Here is a 19,513-nt window from a genome sequence, read left to right on the forward strand (position 1 = left end):
TTGTCCGTACAATTTCAATGGAGAAGAGAGAAAGGGAGCACGGGAGAGACAGAGAGAAGATAGAAAGAGAGAGAGAGAGACAGTATCTGTGTGTGGAAGTGTGTGTGTGGTCCAACACATGCCACACCACCAAAAACAACCCACAACGTGACAAAAACGAACTAGGGGCAATAAGGTAATTTCACACGTGCGTTTTAATAATCCCGGGACGGGATGTCACAGTTTGAGTGTGGGTCCCATCAAAACAAAAATAATAAAATAATAAGAAAATATCTAGTATACTGAAGTTACTAAAATGCCCTTCAACTTCGTAAGTCTGAAAAATCTCCATCGTAGGTTCAAATTCAAATCCGCTTATGCCCACTCGTTCGTACCGTCAAGTTCTTCGAGAATACTAGTAAAATAGTAGCTCGTACACGTCACGAAAAGATGGTCAACGAAAGTCAACGATATCGCCACTAGTGGCCTTTTCGTCAACTCACTCTTTCAAAATTATTAAAATCGTAAAATTTGGGACTGGTTTTTACACCAAGGCTTACGTGGCATGCGTCATGTGTCTCACCAATCGTACATATGACATGTGACTCATCAAAACCAGACGAGTTATCAAGGATGGCACGCTCAACAGTTGGCGGAAAGTAAGTAAGAATTTATCTTTATTATTTTTTAATTAATTTGAATTTAAATCAAATTAATTGATTTAAAATGCCAAATTAAGGATGAAATGTTATTGATTTTATTTGATTTTAAATCAAATTTAATTTGATTAAATTAAAGATTATTTGATAAAGTCAAATTACAAACCAAGTCTCAGATCAAGTCTTAATTCCTTAATACCAAATTTATTTTGTACTTGTGTTCTTGAGTTATTTGTAGCAAGAAATTCGGTTTACAAGGGATTTTATTTCGTAGTGTTGATTCCTGGGGGATAACATATATAGTTTTGGTGCATATGCACCGAAGGAAGGAAACAAACAAGGAAACGGTGGTCATGTCAGGAAAGTTCCAGCAAAATCCAACTAATAAAAAACTGCGTTGATTGTGATAGTTTATAACTTTATTATATATATAACATACATGTTGCTCAAATAATTAGCAATGACCTATTCAAATGGCAACCCCGGCAGTAGTTTTCTATCATCAATTACATCTATATTTCGTCGAAAACCATCATTTATTTGTGAGTTGTATATGTCAACAGCTAGAAAAAAATTATATATATGTAGTCCCTCATATCCAACTTACTAGTTTTGTTGAAAAATAGTAGTTTCTTGCCTATCATAAGCATTAGTTAATTAATATTCTTGACTTGCAAGTTATAGCGCATTAAGGGTCAATTCGGTTGCATAATTTCTTACAAGTTTATGTATATGGTATAGAGATTCAACTTATGGCCTTTTGAATAATGTAATAAGAAATAACATAAAGATGCATTTGTTAGATTAATAATTTAATCTAATAAATAATACTTGGTTATTCAAGTTTTTGATGTAAATCCTCCTTAGCCATTGTCACTTTCAGGCTCTGTTTGTTACACTCTTTAAATGAGACTAACTTAGATAGGACTAGTATCCCTTGTTTGGTGGCGTAAAAATTAAGAATAACATAATAATAGTATACTAAGGGGGAAAAAAAAGGTGGGGAAAGGAATGAGGGGGTGTATTAGACGAAGTTTGACTTCTTACATTTTAGAAATCAATCCTCCTTACTTTCTTTTTACATGACGATGTTATATCATTTCAGATTTCAAAATCTAAATTGTTTATTTTTTTTGTCGTCATCTAAAGATTATCTGTAGAAAATTTAATTTAATTTGAAGATCATTTAATTAGTCATTCATATGAATCTAACAAATTGACGGTTAATTGTAAGGATATTACTTGTTATTAGTCATTCATATTCGTTATCCGTTAGACACATATAAATGGCTAAACATCTCATATTTATTTATAAAAAAATCGTGTTGGAATAAAAAGAATGAACAATTCAAATTATCAAGTTTGTAATACAACGACATCATGAAAGAAAACCAAGTAATATTGTATTTGAAAATTGGGAACCAATGAATGAAGTGGAAGGGGAGTTTCGAGCTTGCTTCCTCCCGCGTGTAACAACCGTGTCCCAACAATCGGGTTCCTACCTTCCACACTGATCTCCTTAAACCAATCATTAAAAACCACCGCGTACAAGACAAAGATTCCTCTAATATATACATTGTTTATATATAGATTAATAATCATGTATTGTATATATTCCAGCACAACAACAACACTCACCACATCATACAAATTTTTCAGCTCTCTCATCAAACTGAAATTTATTAGCCAACTTTTTGTGAACAATTTGTCTTTCTTTCTTTCTTTCTTTCTGGTGTACCACTACCAGGCCACAGTTTCAATCTACGTACGTAAGTAGAACTATACTCTCTGCTTCCACCCGTTAATCAAGTACTCAACAGTGAGCTGACGACGACGATGACAATGATGAAGATGTCGAAGAAGAAATCATCAAAGGGTAATGATGATGATGTCGGTCGACCAAGACCAACACATGGAGCGTGGAAGCTGCTGCGTCTGGCATTGCTTTGGGCAAGAAAAGGCGGTGTTTTCAGGCGACGCCTCATGATGGAACTGCGCGTGGTCCCCAAGTTGCTCAAGAGTAGCCTCGCCCACATGCTTATGCAGCAGCAACAGCAGCAGCAGTATTACTTTGAGCGGCAGCTGTCGTTCGACAAGACCCCCATTTTCCCCACCCTCAAAACGAAATCCAGCTGCTCCCGCTCCTCCTCCATGCGCTTCATTAACATCCCTTGCTTAAACCCACCATCAGTACTTGATTATTTTGATGATGATCAAGTCGACATGATCATCAATAACCATGAAGAAGAATCAGAGGATCGCCGCAACTGCTACTATGATGATGATGAGGATGATGATAGTACTGCAAGGCAGAGCTTTCTTATCAAATGCGATGAGGATGATGATGGCCGTGATATTATTCAGGATGATGAGGAAAAAAAGTTTCCTCTTTCTCCAGCATCAGCTTCCAATAATAATAATATGTAGGAGGAGGAAGAGGAGGAGTTGGAGGAATCGGTTGATATAAAGGCAGATGAGTTCATAGCTAAGTTTTACCAGCAAATGAAGCTCCAAAGACAGATTTCATACCTACACTACACTCAGAACCTCACATGTTAAGTTAATGATGTTAATCACAAATGTCATTCACATTGTCCATCCACATTCCAAAATTCCACAATTCCACAACTCCACAATTCCAGATCCAGGGGCAAGACAAACAGCCAAAATATTAACGCAGGACAGCCATCGCATTGCGGCATTTTTTTCGGTTTTGTTTTTGGATTCAATTCTACTCTACTGAATTACATTGTATTTATTTTGTAAAAGAAGAGGCATGGCATTGCGTCATATTTTTGCTGATACCGAAGGCTTAGGCTTCCCATTATATTGATGTATTTGAGCGTTTCCTACATTCTCCATTTATAAATTCATAATAAAGAATAACATCTTCGTATAGAGTTGGTTAATTATTTTGTTATGAAGTTTTGTTTTTTGATGAGCGAGGCTAGAAATCTTAAGATTAGGAATTTGAAAGCCCATTTGATAATCAATGATCATGATTCTCTTCATCGTCACACTAAGCATTTGATAAACGTACCCAGCAATATAACTAGAGAGTAGAGACAGAGTTGGTAGACAAACAGTCCCTGGCTGGCATTGGCATTATTACAACAATATCACACCTTCTGAGTTGTCCCGACCACATGCTGCAGTCATCGTACCCAGATTCCGGACTGTACTAGTCTACTCTAGTCTAGTCTAGTTTTCTCATGTAGTGACGACGTCCCTTGTTAAACAATTTCACTACACAAACTCGAGCTAAGAGAAATACTGTGTCCCATTTTGTATCAATGAACAGAAACATATCTGTCTCTTCTCAAATGCAATCACTTAAGATGCACCTATTTATGCAACCCTACTTATGCATAGGGAGCACAGAATATCGTGAGTCAAGAGAGATGATCCAACCCATTCCCATCCCACTTTCTCACCCACATTCAGAAAGAGCCAGGGGGAACAATGCACAAACAGCCCAAACGCAAGTCCAATTCTTCTTCTATGGGACCTCTCGCATTAAAAGTACAAACCTACCTTTAACTAATGATCTGGAGAACTTGTATTTTGATTCTCATCAAGATATGTTTCCAACTGTCCCGTTGCTGCCAAGACCAGACCTACAGTTGCAATGTCATGTGTCAACTCGAGTACAGGGATCAAAGGACATGACAGAAATTGACCAAATAAAAATGACAAACTGTAAATAGACAAGTCTATTCTGCCACAAACATGTCCCAAAATCTCTCAACTCTGAGTAAGATCTGCGCTATATGGTAATTTCATGATGGTTGTCCTAGTGAATACATGTTTCCAAGTAATAATGGTAAATGCGAATGTATGACATCTATGGTTCACTTGTGTGTCCAAGTACCTAAAAATAGAGGAGAGGGCCTCCCAGGCCGTGATTTAAATTCTGGATGAAACTGCACTCCTACATAGAATGGATGACTTGGAAGCTCTAAAATCTGCACAAGAGAAAAATACCAGAACAAACACAAATCATGTAAAATATAAGTCTTCAAAGTCAAATCCTTCTGCAGTAAATGATAGAAAGGACTTTTTGCAACAAAACCCACCTCCATTCGTCTCCCACTGTCATCCTTCCCCACAAATTTCAGGCCAGCTTCTTCAAGAACTCTAATAACATCTGGGTTCACCTACATCATGACGAAATAAGACCATATACACTACGGAAAACATGCTTCTGATACATCATGTTTTCACCTAAATAAATTATAACAAACCTCATATCTGTGCCGGTGGCGTTCATCCACATACTCTGAGTTATGGTACCTAGCAATTGAGAGCAATAACACATCAGGCACGTAAAATATGGAGGCTAATATTGCAATACTCTTTAAAATGGAGAACTTTAAAGTGGTGGTCATGTGTGATTAGTTTTGACAAAAGCAACCACAGACACAACACAGAGGATAGATCATCAAAGGCTGCCTGCAAAATAGTACATTGACCCCAAGTTTGTGCCGTGTGTCCTTTTCAGACCGACAGCATTGGAAGTTGGAACACATGGCACATGCATTGGTTTTACGGTATAAATGCAGCAAAGTTACCTGAAGTTATAATTTCAGTTTGCAGTAACAAACCGGCTACTTTATGATTTCTAAAACCGAACACAGTAATAGATATTTCACATACAGCTTTGAAGTAATGCAGTCAGGAGCTTGGAAAAGTGTTCTTCTGGATCCCAGTCTCATTGTGCTTCCCATGTGAGTTCTTGATCCCTATACACGGATATAATAAAAAATCAACTGTCATGGGCGAGGTTGAAGCCATACTTATTTTTAAATTCCAGAGGTAAACATCACCATAAATTGTACCTCAGGCATAAAAATTACAACAGGATTCGGTGTCTGTGGATCAAACTCTGTGCTGTCTGCACTTTCTAAATCCAAAACCTAAAACAAGTAATTAAAGTAGGGATGATATATGATCAAAATTAAGAATAAAACATGTCAGTTACGGAAATGTTGCTTACAGATCTCGCAAATTCAATCACTGAAATCTGCATGCCCAAACAAATCCCGAGATAAGGAACATTGTTCTCTCTGGCATACTTTGCAGCTAATATCATACCTCTCACACCACGATCTCCAAATCCACCAGGGACCAAGACACATGCTGCATTCTGCAAATAAAGAATAGATTAAAACATAAGCTGTACAGGCTAGGAGACGATAATTTAGCTTAAAGCAGACCTTTAGGGTCTCCCATGCAGCAGCATGTGCTTCTGGTATCTGTACGAAAAACAAATCTTAAGAAAAGACAAAATAATAGACATCAAACGAAATTCTGCAAAAAGAGGAGGGTAATGGTTCAATACCAGTTTGGCACTATCATCTTCAAGGTCAGAAGCAGCAATCCAGTCAATTGATGGCTTTAAAGAACAAGCAACACAAGCATGCAGAAGGGCCTGCGAGACAAATTTAGCAAATTTTTTATATTTTCAGGTCCAGATTTCCATATTCTTCAGCAAGCATTTATGGTAAAATAAACGTATAGGCGGTGACTTATTAACATATATAATTTAACAAGCATGCATTGCACAAGGAGCCATAGATTCATATTTACACTACAAAATGTAATAACTGAATTTTCTTATATGAAAAATCTCTAATGAATTCCGCAGACTAAGTAAAGATACACCGTCCTACCACCCAGCTTAATAATAGAATAGAAGCTACCATCCCACCTTTACTACAGACAAGTACGAATCTGTAAGGCCCACATACTTCCCCACCATGGCAATCCTCACCTGCAAATATAAAATTCTCATCTGGTGAATGAAAAAAACCAAAAGATGTTATGTTCGAAAATCGAGCATCGCACAATTATCTAACAATACTAACAGAATTGGTGAGGTTATCGTAAGTCTCTGCCATCTTGGTCCAATCTCTTAAATCAGGAGGCATGGCAATGCTGAAACAGAACATTAAACACCGGTAACTTAACATAGCCAAACTTCATGCGGTTTGTCTTCCTATATTTATGTAGCATTCCTAGAGAGCACATATATCAGCTAAAAGAACTCCAAGTCGAACAGTATTCTAGAAAGAGATTGCCTTGGCGTCATTACACAAGAAGAAGTTACATAAGCTAATGCTGATCAACAATCAAGCACAAAAGTTGAAGCCTTAGGCCATCTCTAATTGAAAGAGCTAAACATGGCCCCATCCAGAATTATAGCACCCCCAAAAAAAATTTTTAAATGAACATTGTCAGGCCATACTCATATATCATCTCCAACCAAAGAGGCTAAGCATAGCCCCCTCAATATTTATTAGTTTTAAGTCTATACTTTAAATTTATTGGTTAATTTAGTTAAACTACCGTTAAATGTTTTCAAATCTAGTCGTTGAATTTGAATAAGTTATTGCAACTGAGGAGCTGAGCTCTAAAAAAGGGCTAAAAGGGGGCTACATTTGGCCAGCCTTTGGCCAAATAATAGCCTGGTGCGCTCCATAAAATTATAGCCTAGCCATTGGTTGGAGATGAGTTTTTGTGCAAATCAGGTCATTTTTTGACTTTTGGACCTTTAGCCTTCTCCATTGAAGATGGCCTTACATGTGAAGTAACGGGTGAAAACATACCTTAGTAGATTTAGTTGTTGAAGAATTGAATGATGAGCGTTTTGATTCTGAACAACAATTCAGAACAATAGCTTAGATAAAAAAGAAAAATTAAATAAAGTATTAAACCACCAAGGAGACAGATAATTGTTAGTGAACCCACCCTAAGTAAGAGAGGAATGTGCCATATGTTTGGTACATCATGGATATTAAGAATATTACCAGCCTGTAAGAAAGCATAAATAAAATTTACAATATGTAATCAAGAAAATGAAGTTTGATTAAACATATTTAGAAAAAGGCCAAATAGAATTATTCAGCAACAACTTACTGCAACATGACAAAATTGTGAAAGTTTCTGCTTAGTATTTTCCAGCAAAGGCTGCAATGCAGTCACAAAAATAAATAAATACATTACATCTGCACAAAATTTAACCTTACCAAAATAATGGTAGAGTAAAACACAAGGGAGTCGGGTGATCTCACTGCACCATTGTAGGTGTCCAAGCAAGTTTTAAATGGGAACTAAAGAAAAACTTATAAGGTTAATGGATAGGTGAAAAGAGGTACCTCCGCAGAGCGACATGCTAATAGATGAGGAGTCAAGCCTAATGCTCTTAGTTCCCGCACACTATGTTGCGTAGGCTTTGTTTTCTGCATAGATTACGAACAAGCAAAGAAAGTAAGAAACATAGAAGATTAATCAAACTCTTCTTAAAATTTAATCAACTTTGGTTCTAAACTTACAAGCTTGAATGAGGAACTAATGAAGAAAAGTAACACTCAATAATTAAGTAGAGGAACCTTACTTGCTCTCCAACAACACCCAGTACTGGTATCAGGCTCACATGAATAAGACAGAAGTTCTCTTTCCCTGACGAAAGAATGAAATCAACACCAGCAATTATCATTTAACATCAATGAAAGTTCAAGATCAAATTGCATATCAACTCCAAAGGGAGATAGTTAGTTACTTCTGGATAAGCATTATTCCATTGCATCTATACCCCGGACAACAAAAATAAAAAAGCACCGCATAAAGTCTCAATAACATTGGAATAAAATTGTTATATCAACATTATTGTCCTAAAGCTGCTCATAACTGACATATCAGACCAGAAATCTAACCGTAAGCCGCTCATACCTCGTATTCCTAGAGCAGTCATTGGAAGATATATATATCGATCACACAGCATAGAAACATAATAAACAATTGGAAGCCAACATATGGGTGAAGAAATTATCTCATCAGTGGAATCAAAAAATTCCTCAAAGGAACAGAATAAACCACAACCTTACCAACTGAAAAGGACAAATGGCGTAGAGCCTCAATGAATGGCATTGATTCAATGTCACCTAAGAAGAAAGAAGAACAATTATCTTTGTACATAAACACAGAGAAAAGAATAATGAGGCATGTAATGCATCTATGTATTGATCATTGCTTACCCACAGTCCCTCCCAATTCTATCACACAAACATCTGCAGGGCCCTCTTTTCCATCCACAGGAGTGACTGAAACAGATTCTATCCATATCTTAATGGCATCAGTTATGTGTGGAACCACCTAAATTGACTCAATTCGCGGAAGAAAGGCAGTCATCAGCATTCAATGCATGTGAAGCAAAAAAGAAAAGGTAGGATCTATGAACACGGTGATTCTGTAGCATCACCTGAACAGTTTTGCCAAGGTAATCACCTCTCCGCTCCTTCTCAAGGACAGACTACAGGGAAGAGGGGAGGAAAAAATTTAAAAATAAAATAAAATAAATGGAAAGCTAATTTGTAATTAGATTAAATAAAACTCATAAAATGAGAGACAAACACCCATTGTTATTAGGAGCACCTGATATATCTTGCCAGTGGTAATGTTGTTATCCCTAGTAAGAGTTACATCTAGGAAGCGTTCATAGTTGCCGAGGTCCAAATCAACCTACAGTTACGATTAGAGTTTAAAAAAACTCAGCAGCATGAAGATTAGAGATAAGACTAACACGGATTTGAATTGGATAGGTATTGGAGAAATTAGCAAGGTCAATGATTACCTCTCCGCCGTCGTCAAGAACAAAAACCTCACCGTGCTCAAAGGGAGACATGGTGCCAGCATCTGTGTTCAAGTATGGATCTGCAGAAGCAGCAGCAGCAGCAGCAGAGTAAATCAAATCAAATCAAATCGAAGAGAAGATGATTAAGTAATAAAAGCAGAAGGAAGGAAGGAAAGAGAAGGAACCGATTTTGATGGAGGTGACGCGGAGGCCACAGGCTTTGAGGACGACGCCGATGCTGCTGGCGGTGACGCCTTTGCCCAGCCCACTGACCACCCCGCCTGTAACCAACACGTACTTCATCAGGAGCACACTCTCTTCCCTTCCCTCCCTGTCACTTGTATTTTGCAGGCTAAACGTTTGTGTTTATGACTGAGCGGGAAACGCTAAGGGAATAGTGCCTTATCGTATCATATCGTGTGATGGAGATGGATGCTCAAAGTCCTTTTCCAAGTTTCCATTTCTTACACACGTGGACGTCGCTCTTGGTATTGGATGGATGGAATCATTGACTTTTCTATTTTTGTTTTCTTTTCTTGTTTAGGAGAAAATAACTTTTTACAACGCATGATTAGCATTGTCACATCTAGACAAATTTCTTTTGGACAAAGATTGTCTGTCCTTTCGTGACCTCTTGTTTGTGTAATCACGGTTAAGTTATGTCAATATTTTATATTACTATTTATTTTTATATTATTATTTTTATAAAAAAATAATATAAAATGTTGACGTGTCTTAATTGTGACCACACAAAACAAGAAGGCACGGAAGGGCACCAGAAGTGAAAGGGCAAACAATCCTTGTCCATTTCTCTTTTATGCTTGGTTCATTTTCTTTTGTTTTCCACCAATTAATATCTAACAAGCCTGTTCATTTTATTCCCTTTGCCTAATTAAGGACCGTTGCTGCTGAGTGAGGGAGGAATAATCCCAGTTCCTCCGGCATCCATCCCACTTCCATCGTAATTAATAAGCGCATTTCTTTTTCTTTCTCCGTCATCCGGATCTTCTTTTAATTCAATTGATATGCACATATCACAAGCAACGAATTAGCCATGGCATGCAAGCCCACAATAACTTATTTATCAACATATTCGATTTCACTTTCGTTCTGTTGTGACAACACTATAATCACATCAGATTCCTCTCCACTGGCGGAGTTACACCCACGGCTATTGTGGGCTGTAGTCTAGGGAAGACTTTAACAAACTGCAGCTATAGTAGTTTGTATATGAGCTTGTTGTTGCTTATTGTAGATATAATAGCCCACTCAAATCCTGTCAAAACTATTAGTTAATGTATTTCTTAATTTATAAATAATACTTTTATTGCCTTATATATTATTTTATTATTTTATCATTTTTAGGCTAAAAGTAAAAATGGTAAATTAATACATAATTAGGTTTCTCCTATTCCCCATGTTTTTTACCCTATTCGTTCAAAACAAAAAATTAAACTCTCTACCCTAAGAAAAGAAAAACTATGAATCACCATCAAATTATTTTCTAATGAAATTCAATAGTAGGTATGTTCTTCATCTATTCATTTAACTTATTTCTTGATTCAATTGTTAGGTTAATTTTTATTCGTCCTTGAATTTGTCTATTAGGGTTAAAGATTTTGGGAATAGTCCATGTTTCATGGTTCTTGTATTTGTAACTAATAAAAAGGGCTCGACGACAATATCGATTCTGATAATAACAAAAGATTTCAATTCCATTACAGATATCTATGGTACAACTTGAATTGGTATCCCCTAACCTTTTTTTCTTTTGGGTACTTGTTTTCAACAAAAGTGATAATATTTGTTATCTTTCTATTGCTTTTTTGTATGCATGTTTTATTTGTGTAAAAATTAGTTGGAAAGTAATTAATAAACTCGTTTGGATTAGTACTTCATGTTCTTACTTTTATGTAGATTATTATAGTATTTTATGTAGGCAAAAAAAAAAAAATCATATGATTACATGCTAATCATTTTAGCTAACCCATCCAAAAAAAAAATTTTGACTCCACTATTGATCCGCTTTCAATTGTAAATATTATTACAAATGGCATGCAATTCCATTACATAGCGTCACATTTCGAATTGAACCGATGAATCAACTTCTTTACCCCCATTCATATCTTACATCTGCGTCAACACGGCATTGTGTTGTACTAATTTTCCGCCTGCTACATGAAAGTATCTCCTTTACAAACATAATTAACTCCATCTTAAAGAAATGGAAATGGAAACAAAAACACATTCAATTTTGTGAGTCTTGGGCTTGTGGGGGAAGGCCCAAGTATATTGTGTTCTTTTTATGGAGGCCCAGTAATCGTGGGGCTGAAGCGGCGTCGTTCTTGTGTTCCCATTCCTTTCTCGAGCAGCGTAGTGAGAGAGTCGGAATCCAGCTACTCTTTTGAACGAAACAGTTTCATTTGCCTTCCTTCCGCAGGGAAATGATGAGACCGACGTGAATGGAAATGATAAGTAAAGTGAAAATCCAGTAAAAAGAGATTAGACGAGAGAGAGAGTAAGCTGTCAAATGCGTCCGGAGTCGAGCTCATCAGGCGGAGGCGGAGGAAAAGGAGGAGGTGGTGGCGGCCCAGAGATAGAATCTTCATCATCTGCAAATGCATCCGCTGCATCAACTTCATCGTCTTCTTCACCATCTCCATCTGGGAAGCGGAGCAGAGATCCTGAAGATGAGGTTTACCTCGACAATTTCCACTCTCACAAGCGTTATCTCAGCGAGGTTTCCTTTTCTCTTCTTTTTTCTTTCAATTTCTTTACTTTTGTTTAGTGGAATTAAGCTAAAGAGTCTTCCTTTTCCTTTCAAGAATGAAAATTTACTGGCTCTGAATTCTGATTCATTTCCATCAGAATTGAATTCATTCATGGGTCTTCAAACAATTTTGTTAAATGTTTCTTTTTTATTATTATATATATTTATCATTAATAGGCCTTATTTTGTTAGTGTTTCAAGTGAAACTAGTCCTTCATTTCCCTCATAACTCGCTTGTTTGTTGTGCACTGCACTAGTGCAGATTATGGCATCTAGTTTGAATGGACTCACAGTTGGAGATCCACTCCCTCTCCCTGACAATCTCATGGAATCTCCAGCAAGGTCTGATACCTTGTTTTATCCAAGGTTACTTCTTCTTTCACACACATATCAAACTTGTCAATCACTTTCCATAACATCGTCATCTGCTTTTGGAACCCTCTCAAATGAACTACCCCTTCCCGCATACATAACTAACTGCAATTCCTTCATTCATTCATTGTTATGATAACCTTGCGCTTCACATTCGGACTGTGTATGTTTAAGTGGCCTAGTTTCATAGGTCATAGGTGCTATTGCATCTTTCTATGTTAGTTCACCCTCTTTTTTAGTAAACGTACCTTGATTTTATGAGTTATTCCAATCCAATCCTAGAGACCAAACGAGGCCTGTAAAACGTCTTAGGACTACAGGTTCGTGTTCATGGTTTCTTGGGTTATGGGACTCAACGTTTTGTATTTTCTTTGACTTATTTCCTATTTTGTTCTTATTTTTTCCCCGAATTCAGTCTGTTGGTGATAACCGTGATATCATATGACTCAAACAGAATAGGCCATCTGATGTTATAGACTGTATAGTTTCGACTGGATGTGGTTATGATGCACTCATATAAGCTTCCTTTTGCAAGAATGTAATCGTACTTTTAACTGTCATACTTTGGGCCTTTTGCTTAAGTGGTATACCAATAGGTGAATTTGGTACTTCATGTGGCTGCTTAAAATTTTCATCTTTTTCTTCAGTCGTCCAAATGTTATCTCCTTTCCTTCAAGTGTTTTTTCTCTTTTTGTTTGATCGGGGCCTCGAGTGTCCCCCTTCCTAGGGAACCTTCAAGTCAATGTTTTCCACATTACATTAAACAGGAGTTCTCTGCATTGCTTTCTCCACCTTGATTCTTCCTGAAAAGGAGAAAATTGTATGTCCTTTATCATGCTGATCTGATTTTTCATTATGTTTTCATAACTTTATGCTTCCAGGGATGAGATGTCTTTACAATATTCACCAATGTCAGAGGACTCAGATGACTCTCGATTTTGTGAGAACCCCATAAATACTTGCTCCTCCCAACCTGATAGCGTTCCCTCGAGTCCTGTCTCTCCTTATAGGTACCAAAGATTTCCTTCCACTTGTCCGAGTAGTTCACATGGCTGCACTGTCACTAATTTCAACTGCTCCCAGCCTCGTCAACGAGGCTCTGATTCAGAGGGGCGATTCCCATCATCACCTAGTGATATTTGTCACTCAGCTGACTTGAGGAGGGCTGCACTCTTGCGGTCTGTGCAAATGAGAACACAGCCTGCTGGCCCACCGTCTTATGAGTTGGAGTTTGGTTCCGGGCAAGAGCCTGTATCCGATATTGAAGCTGAAGAGCAGCCATGCTCCTACATGAAGTCTTTAGTTGATGAGAGGGACTATCCAATTGCGGGGTGTTCTTCTATGGGTATCACGGAGCCTGATTTTAAACAAGAGAAATCGTGCGGGATGTTGGATATGGATGTGAAAGGGATTGATTCTGCAGATTAAGTGCATGCTTCAGTGATGTTCAGATAGATACTTGCTTCATTTGCAGAATCTGGAGTGCAAGATGAGCATTTAGGCTGTCACTTTGTTGCATATGAAGAGAAGGGCGTCACGAGTCGCATATTCATTTTTGGGAAATTGGCCATTGTTGAACTATTTTAAACGGGCGGAGAATCGTTTACCCTGCTGTTATGTGGAAAAAGGTGAATCGTTTATTCCTTTCCTTTGTTTCCTTTGTGCTAGGGACAGCTTATCAAACGGTCGTGAGATTATTGTAAAGTAAATTATTCATTTCCTATTGTTAAGAGATGGTCAATTACGATTACGACTCTCATTTCTCCGCCACTGGCAAGCTAACTAGAGCAATAATTGAATGGCAAGGGATATAATCAACACTTGTGTAGGTTCTGTCCGTTCAAATAATGCCTCGGTCGCATGTACATTTTGCCCCCTGCTAGTTTTGGGTCAGTGACATCAAAAACGTGTGGCCAGTCATTCGTAATTCTCCTAACATGTAATGCATTACTACAACTATCTATGGTAGGGTAGGGGCATAATTTCCCAGCTGTGTCGTTGTTGTGAATACTACTGGGTGTTGGTGATGTGAGGATGAGCCTCCCTCAAGGTGCAACGAGGCATTATGCAGACACTCCAAGTCTTGTTACGTCCGCCAGTTGACGGCTTATCTCCAATCTCAAATCATAGTTGGCCTTGCTTTGCTTGCTCCTCACTTCAGGGGAGGAGTCTCTTCCATGTAAATCAGCTCACCACTTGTGGCCGTTCACGATCGTCTGATTCAATCTGACAACCATAGGCGCAAAAACCAGAATTAAGCATGGGCGACTATTCATTAAAGCAAAAACAATTAACAAGGCAAGAAGTTGTATCTAGTCGAGCAGCACCTAGACTTGAACAATTACTGTAGTGGTGCACTCTTCACTCTTCCATCCGAATACACAAGCAAATATATATACAAAAAAATCCCAGGAGTAAAGAGCTTATGACAGGCAGTAGTCATCTGTATATGCGTCCAGTACTTTCCAGATTAAAAATAGCAAATGCAATGCTATTGATGAAGGTACAAATGCAAACGAAATCAAGAAAAGAAGAGTAAGTGTTTTCTTACCTTTTTATTGCGTTGTCTTTCACGCTAAACAAGGCATCAACTGCATCTTCTTTTGTCCTTACAAGCCCCTCTAAGCTACCACAAGACGTGCACATTGAGTGTACTGCTGAGTCTGTTGTATCCGAGTTTATATTGGTAATTCTAATGGTAACTTCCTCTTTCTCCTCCAGTGGATCAATTAAACGACTGAAACTCCGTACAACAACCTCCCAATCCGAACCTGCTCTTTTGAATCCTGGACAGTAAATAATTATCCAGAAACAATGGAAAATGGGGGTTATTCAACAGTTCAAGGGTAAACGACAACGTATATGACATATTCGTAAAAGTGGGCAAGGGCCTCTTTCAATAGGGAAGGTTGATTGCAGATATGTTCTCACTGCAATAGTAATAGATGAGAAGGTCATATTTTCGAATAAATGAATAAATAAATAAATATTGTTGTTATTGTTGCAGTTGTCATGATAGAATGAAATAGTTGGACAAGAGTTACCCAGTTTTGAGGAATCATCTTTCAATCTCATGCTGCTTTCTAAAGGCATTAGAGGTCCCTTCGCACGATTAGTTTTCTGCTTGAAATGAAATTTGTAACACCACATGGCCAAATGGCATGTCTCGGTTCAGCAATATTCATGAAACTGCAAGCAGAGGTAATATCTCTATAGCGCACACGCACATAAACAAAGTAATGAATGTACCAGGTTGGGACATTAGGCCATCTCCAACTGAAGGCTGGTCAGACGTTTAATATTTTAATGAACAATACAAAATCATATTTGCCTCCATCTCCAACCAAGGGCCACAGGGCTCGTTTTAGCCCTGTCACAAAAAACCATCTCCAACCGAGAGCCAAAGGGCCAAACATAATTTATTATTTAAATTTAAAAACAACAACAACCTATATTTAAAAACTACAACTTAAATTTAAAAACGACAAATTAAATTTAGCTTCACCGTCATCAACTTCAACTTCCGAGGATGAGTTGGAGCTTCAGGCAATGGGGAGTGGGGAGCCCAATTCGGAGAAGGTGTCATCTTCAGAAGATGAAGAATGAAAGGACCGGGAACATTGTTGTTGGAATTCCTTTGTCCCACATCGGCCCCAGGACTTGAGAACAAGCCCTTTATATAGAATTACCCCACTCTAACTAATACCAAGACCTTTTGTATTAAAACCCCACACCTAATGGATTGAGCAGATGGCGAAGTAGGGACAGTATCGGTGTTGTTGGAGTAGGCCCATGGCTCATCTACCTAAAATTTAAGATGGTATCAGAGCCAGAGGACAGGCCCGTACATCCACGTGAACAGCTGGGTCCCCTTTGATCCCGCGCGAACGGGTGAGCCCTGACTTCGCTCCACGTGGTTGCCGATGTGTGAAACTTCACGTGAGACCCCACACCTTGTTGGAGTGGGCCGATGGCCCGTCTACCTTAAATTTAAGAGTTGTTATGCAAGATAAAGCCTTATTCCTCAATCATTTTCTATCCCTATATATATATAGAGGTTTGTCATTCATAGAGTATGCATTAAATTAATGCAATGCCACGCCTTGATAATGATTCATTAAAAAATAAATAAGGATTTGAAAACTGAGGTAAGATTCAGAAGTAATTACCAAATGAGCTTTGTTGTGAATGAAATGAAGAGCTCTTCACCTGTAAAGAATGAAATGAATGCTCATGAATCGTCATCTATTCTATCGAGTTTTGAAGCCAAAGTAACAGCTAGAGAGAGAAAACCCTTTTACCAGTGGTAGTGAAGGTTCTGAGGCGATTAGGCTTCAACCTCAACATCCCCACTCCCTCCGCATTCCGCAACCAACGGTTCAGTCGACCGCCAGCATGCTGATAATGCAACGAGTATTCTAGTGAAATCATAATTCCACTGCTTTGTACTTGTGAGCTTCATTATGCTGACATTGTGACAAATACTGTAGAAACGGTTCAAGAACTCCCGCTCCAATTTCTCCCAGTTGTTGATGGACTCGGGCTCTAGGTCTGTGTACCAATCAAACGCATTCCCCTTCAAAGAGCAGACAAATTGTTTTACTAGGTAGTCTCCCTCCGTCCTAACATTGTTGCAAGTTTTGACAAAATGAGCGATGTATTGCTTTGGGTTCACCTTTCCGTTAAACTGCATAAACTTTGGTGGTTGGTACCCCATCAGCATCTGTAGGCTATCAATCGTCTTGGTGTATGGCTTCGAGTACATCAATGCATACCTTGAAGTGCCTCCATATTGTGCCTTGATGGTGTTTGTGATCATGTCTTGAAGTTGTTGGATAGAAAGAGAGCCTATTAATATAGCTTCGGACACTGGCTTTTGTTTCCCTCCAACTTTGTCGACATGATGTGCTTTTCTTTTGCCAGACTCTTCGTCATGCTGATTCTTCTTTAGGTCAAGGTCAGCTTCTCCATCATGCTGTGATTCTAACCTACTCATGAGTGTAGCGATCTTCACGTCTTTCTCCTCGACAGTCTTTGTTAGCTTCGCGATATCCTTATTCATCTGTGCAAGTTGTTCCTCAATGGAGGTGGCACTGATGGTCATAACTTGTGCAACCCAAGAATGTGACTCTCTTGCAGACATCGAGGGTGCTGATGAAGTCTCCGTGCAGTGGTTGCTAGTTGGTGATCTGCAGTAGGATCATGCACTTGAGTCTGCGTCTGAACCCAGTGATAATGAGTGCTCCCTCGAGTTCTTCGAAGACAAAGAATCCCACTGGCCACTTTAGGATGACATCCTACATGCCACAGCAGCATGCTTCGATGCCCCTGGCGAGGCTATGTTGATGACGAACACTCGCCTCTGACACTCCCTTTGCTCCCTCAGCAACACCAACTTTGAAGTAGCATGTTGAAGAGTGGCGACTGCCTTCACCTTGCTCCGAGTTGTCACGCCAAAAGATTCTTCGCTCATGACATAAGTACTCAGGCTTTTTCCCTTGGTTGCGAGAACGACTTATCCCTTCTTTGATGCCATTGCGTTTGGAAGTGTGTTTGGATTTCTTAAACGAAGAAATAGATGAAAGGAAGAGATTGTCCCACTGGGCGTGCCAAATTTGTAAACACAAAAATCTTGTGACGAATGAGATAAGAACATGTGTACAAAATAAATTTGTATTAATGTAAATTTAGGGTTACAATCTCTTTACAACTTGATCTTCTGATTCGATCTTCGAAATGTGTAAATGTAATCTTGTTGATCCAAGGGTCGCGATGACTTGATCTTGGATGAACGGATGCCGCAAAGTTTTGGCTCTTGGCAATGGAGGAACCAGCACGTGTAGGGGTACTTGGTGGTTCTTCATAGGATTTGGCGAAGAACACGACAGATTTTCCGAGTCTTCTTCAGTTTTTGAGTGTTTAGAGGGTTTGAGTGCTTGAGAGCTTCAGAGTTGCAAAGCTTCAGTGTCTGGGTGTGAAATGATTTCTGGACCCCTTTCTTTGTCTTGGAGCCTCCTATTTATAGACTTTCCAAGCCTTGACTACGGATGGATTTGGCCTTGATTGTGGGCTTGATTAATTGACAAAAGGACCAGGACTTGATTTGTGGGCCGGTTCATGATTTGTCTCCATCAATTAATATTTGATTTAATTAAATTAAAATCAAACAATTCATTTCCACCAAATGTTGACATGTGTCCTTCTTGATAACTAGTCCGATTTTGATGAGTCTCATCCATGTGTACGATTTGTGAAACACATGGCACATACCACGTATGCATGGTCTGTCAAAACTTTAATGCGTTGGTGAACATTTATTTATCCAAAATTTTGATGTCTACAGATCTCTGTATACAATTAAGAGTTAAGATGCTTTGCTCTAAATGTAAATACATAGTACAGTGCTTTCTTTAAACTATAGTGATGGTATGATCGTACCTACATTCTGGGTGTTGTCCGAGGAAAACTAATCCCGCTATGATGTTGATCGTACCTACTTGCTGGAATTAATTTGAAGGGAAGAAGATTGTATTAAGATTGGCTTTAGAGACAAATTATGTGCTAAATGGTTGTAAGTACGTATTTACACATCAGTGAGTAAATGGCTTGCCATGCATGTAAAGCTTTCCTTAATCGTGGACCTTGTAATTTTTAATTAATTCATTGCATGTTACAATTGTATCAATTGTCAGGTAACATGTAAAAACGACAATTATGGATCACAACAAAAACAAGTAGAAACTTCCTGTCTTGAATTAATTGATTTCTTTTAATGGAGTACTCCATTTCACTTAATTATCATTTCCTCATTCAAAGAAACTTTGACAAAGAAAGCAGTTAACCAAGTATAAGAAGTGGAAATTAATCAAGATATATAGGACGTTAACTTATAACATAAGAGAATACTTTGAATGTGTTTATTGTATTCTTCTCATTCCGAGGTATATATAATCATGTACAATTTTACTACAATAAGGAAAGAATAATTACAAGTAATCTACAACCTAAACAAGGAAACCCAAAATATTAGGAATCCCATAATTAAAGGAAAATATTATACAAGTTAACACTCCCTCTCAAGTTTGTGCATATATGTCACGC

At 38.2% G+C, this 19,513-nt stretch overlaps 3 protein-coding genes and 1 long non-coding RNA gene across 5 annotated transcripts; 2 read left to right on the plus strand and 2 right to left on the minus strand.

The window, feature by feature from the left end:
* Positions 1 to 2,255: 2,255 nt before the first annotated feature.
* On the plus strand, positions 2,256 to 3,536 carry LOC137714684 (uncharacterized). The gene has a single exon (XM_068453831.2). It carries the CDS (start codon positions 2,475 to 2,477, stop codon positions 3,063 to 3,065), a length of 591 nt encoding a protein of 196 aa, XP_068309932.2. The 5' UTR covers positions 2,256 to 2,474; the 3' UTR covers positions 3,066 to 3,536.
* A 128-nt stretch (positions 3,537 to 3,664) lies between these two features.
* On the minus strand, positions 3,665 to 9,914 carry LOC137715374 (uncharacterized). Its single transcript, XM_068454678.2, has 22 exons — positions 9,456 to 9,914; positions 9,271 to 9,350; positions 9,072 to 9,158; positions 8,899 to 8,949; positions 8,675 to 8,792; positions 8,525 to 8,581; positions 8,035 to 8,099; positions 7,796 to 7,879; positions 7,557 to 7,607; positions 7,389 to 7,451; positions 7,247 to 7,293; positions 6,506 to 6,575; positions 6,349 to 6,411; positions 5,980 to 6,069; positions 5,855 to 5,893; positions 5,635 to 5,784; positions 5,477 to 5,554; positions 5,295 to 5,380; positions 4,883 to 4,931; positions 4,715 to 4,795; positions 4,510 to 4,603; positions 3,665 to 4,255 (listed from the first exon to the last, which is right to left on the minus strand). Exons 1-22 carry the CDS (start codon positions 9,571 to 9,573, stop codon positions 4,179 to 4,181), a joined length of 1,698 nt encoding a protein of 565 aa, XP_068310779.2. The 5' UTR covers positions 9,574 to 9,914; the 3' UTR covers positions 3,665 to 4,178.
* Positions 9,915 to 11,631: 1,717 nt separating this feature from the next.
* Positions 11,632 to 14,162, plus strand: LOC137716296 (uncharacterized). Of its 2 annotated transcripts, none has more exons than XM_088690433.1 (3): positions 11,632 to 12,010; positions 12,303 to 12,382; positions 13,294 to 14,162. In XM_088690433.1, exons 1-3 carry the CDS (start codon positions 11,801 to 11,803, stop codon positions 13,838 to 13,840), a joined length of 837 nt encoding a protein of 278 aa, XP_088546559.1. In that variant the 5' UTR covers positions 11,632 to 11,800; the 3' UTR covers positions 13,841 to 14,162. The 2 variants fall into 2 exon arrangements, with proteins under 2 accessions (XP_088546559.1, XP_068311835.1); XM_068455734.2 differs by having other exon boundaries at positions 11,634 to 12,010; positions 12,303 to 12,406.
* A 61-nt stretch (positions 14,163 to 14,223) lies between these two features.
* On the minus strand, positions 14,224 to 15,326 carry LOC148697694 (uncharacterized). Its single transcript, XR_015960412.1, has 2 exons — positions 14,964 to 15,326; positions 14,224 to 14,638 (listed from the first exon to the last, which is right to left on the minus strand). It is a non-coding gene; the product is annotated as an uncharacterized LOC148697694 (long non-coding RNA).
* Positions 15,327 to 19,513: the final 4,187 nt, after the last annotated feature.

The sequence above is a fragment of the Pyrus communis genome, chromosome 3 (genome assembly GCF_041283825.1).
Source record: "Pyrus communis isolate YQ-2024b chromosome 3, ASM4128382v1, whole genome shotgun sequence".
NCBI classification, from domain to species: domain Eukaryota; kingdom Viridiplantae; phylum Streptophyta; class Magnoliopsida; order Rosales; family Rosaceae; genus Pyrus; species Pyrus communis.

What these genes read in the sequence shown, in the direction of transcription:
- LOC137715374 (XM_068454678.2), bottom strand. Translation starts at nt 9,573, where the DNA reads ATGAAGTACGTGTTGGTTACAGGCGGGGTGGTCAGTGGGCTGGGCAAA. An exon ending in ACATTCCTCTCTTACTTAGG is followed by an intron (nt 7,294 to 7,388) that starts GTGGGTTCACTA and finishes ATTGTTGTTCAG; the next exon opens with AATCAAAACGCTCATCATTC. An exon ending in GCCACCGGCACAGATATGAG is followed by an intron (nt 4,796 to 4,882) that starts GTTTGTTATAAT and finishes GTCATGATGTAG; the next exon opens with GTGAACCCAGATGTTATTAG.
- LOC137714684 (XM_068453831.2), top strand. Translation starts at nt 2,475, where the DNA reads ATGACAATGATGAAGATGTCGAAGAAGAAATCATCAAAGGGTAATGAT.
- LOC137716296 (XM_068455734.2), top strand. Translation starts at nt 11,801, where the DNA reads ATGCGTCCGGAGTCGAGCTCATCAGGCGGAGGCGGAGGAAAAGGAGGA. An exon ending in ACAAGCGTTATCTCAGCGAG is followed by an intron (nt 12,011 to 12,302) that starts GTTTCCTTTTCT and finishes GCACTAGTGCAG; the next exon opens with ATTATGGCATCTAGTTTGAA. An exon ending in GATACCTTGTTTTATCCAAG is followed by an intron (nt 12,407 to 13,293) that starts GTTACTTCTTCT and finishes TTATGCTTCCAG; the next exon opens with GGATGAGATGTCTTTACAAT.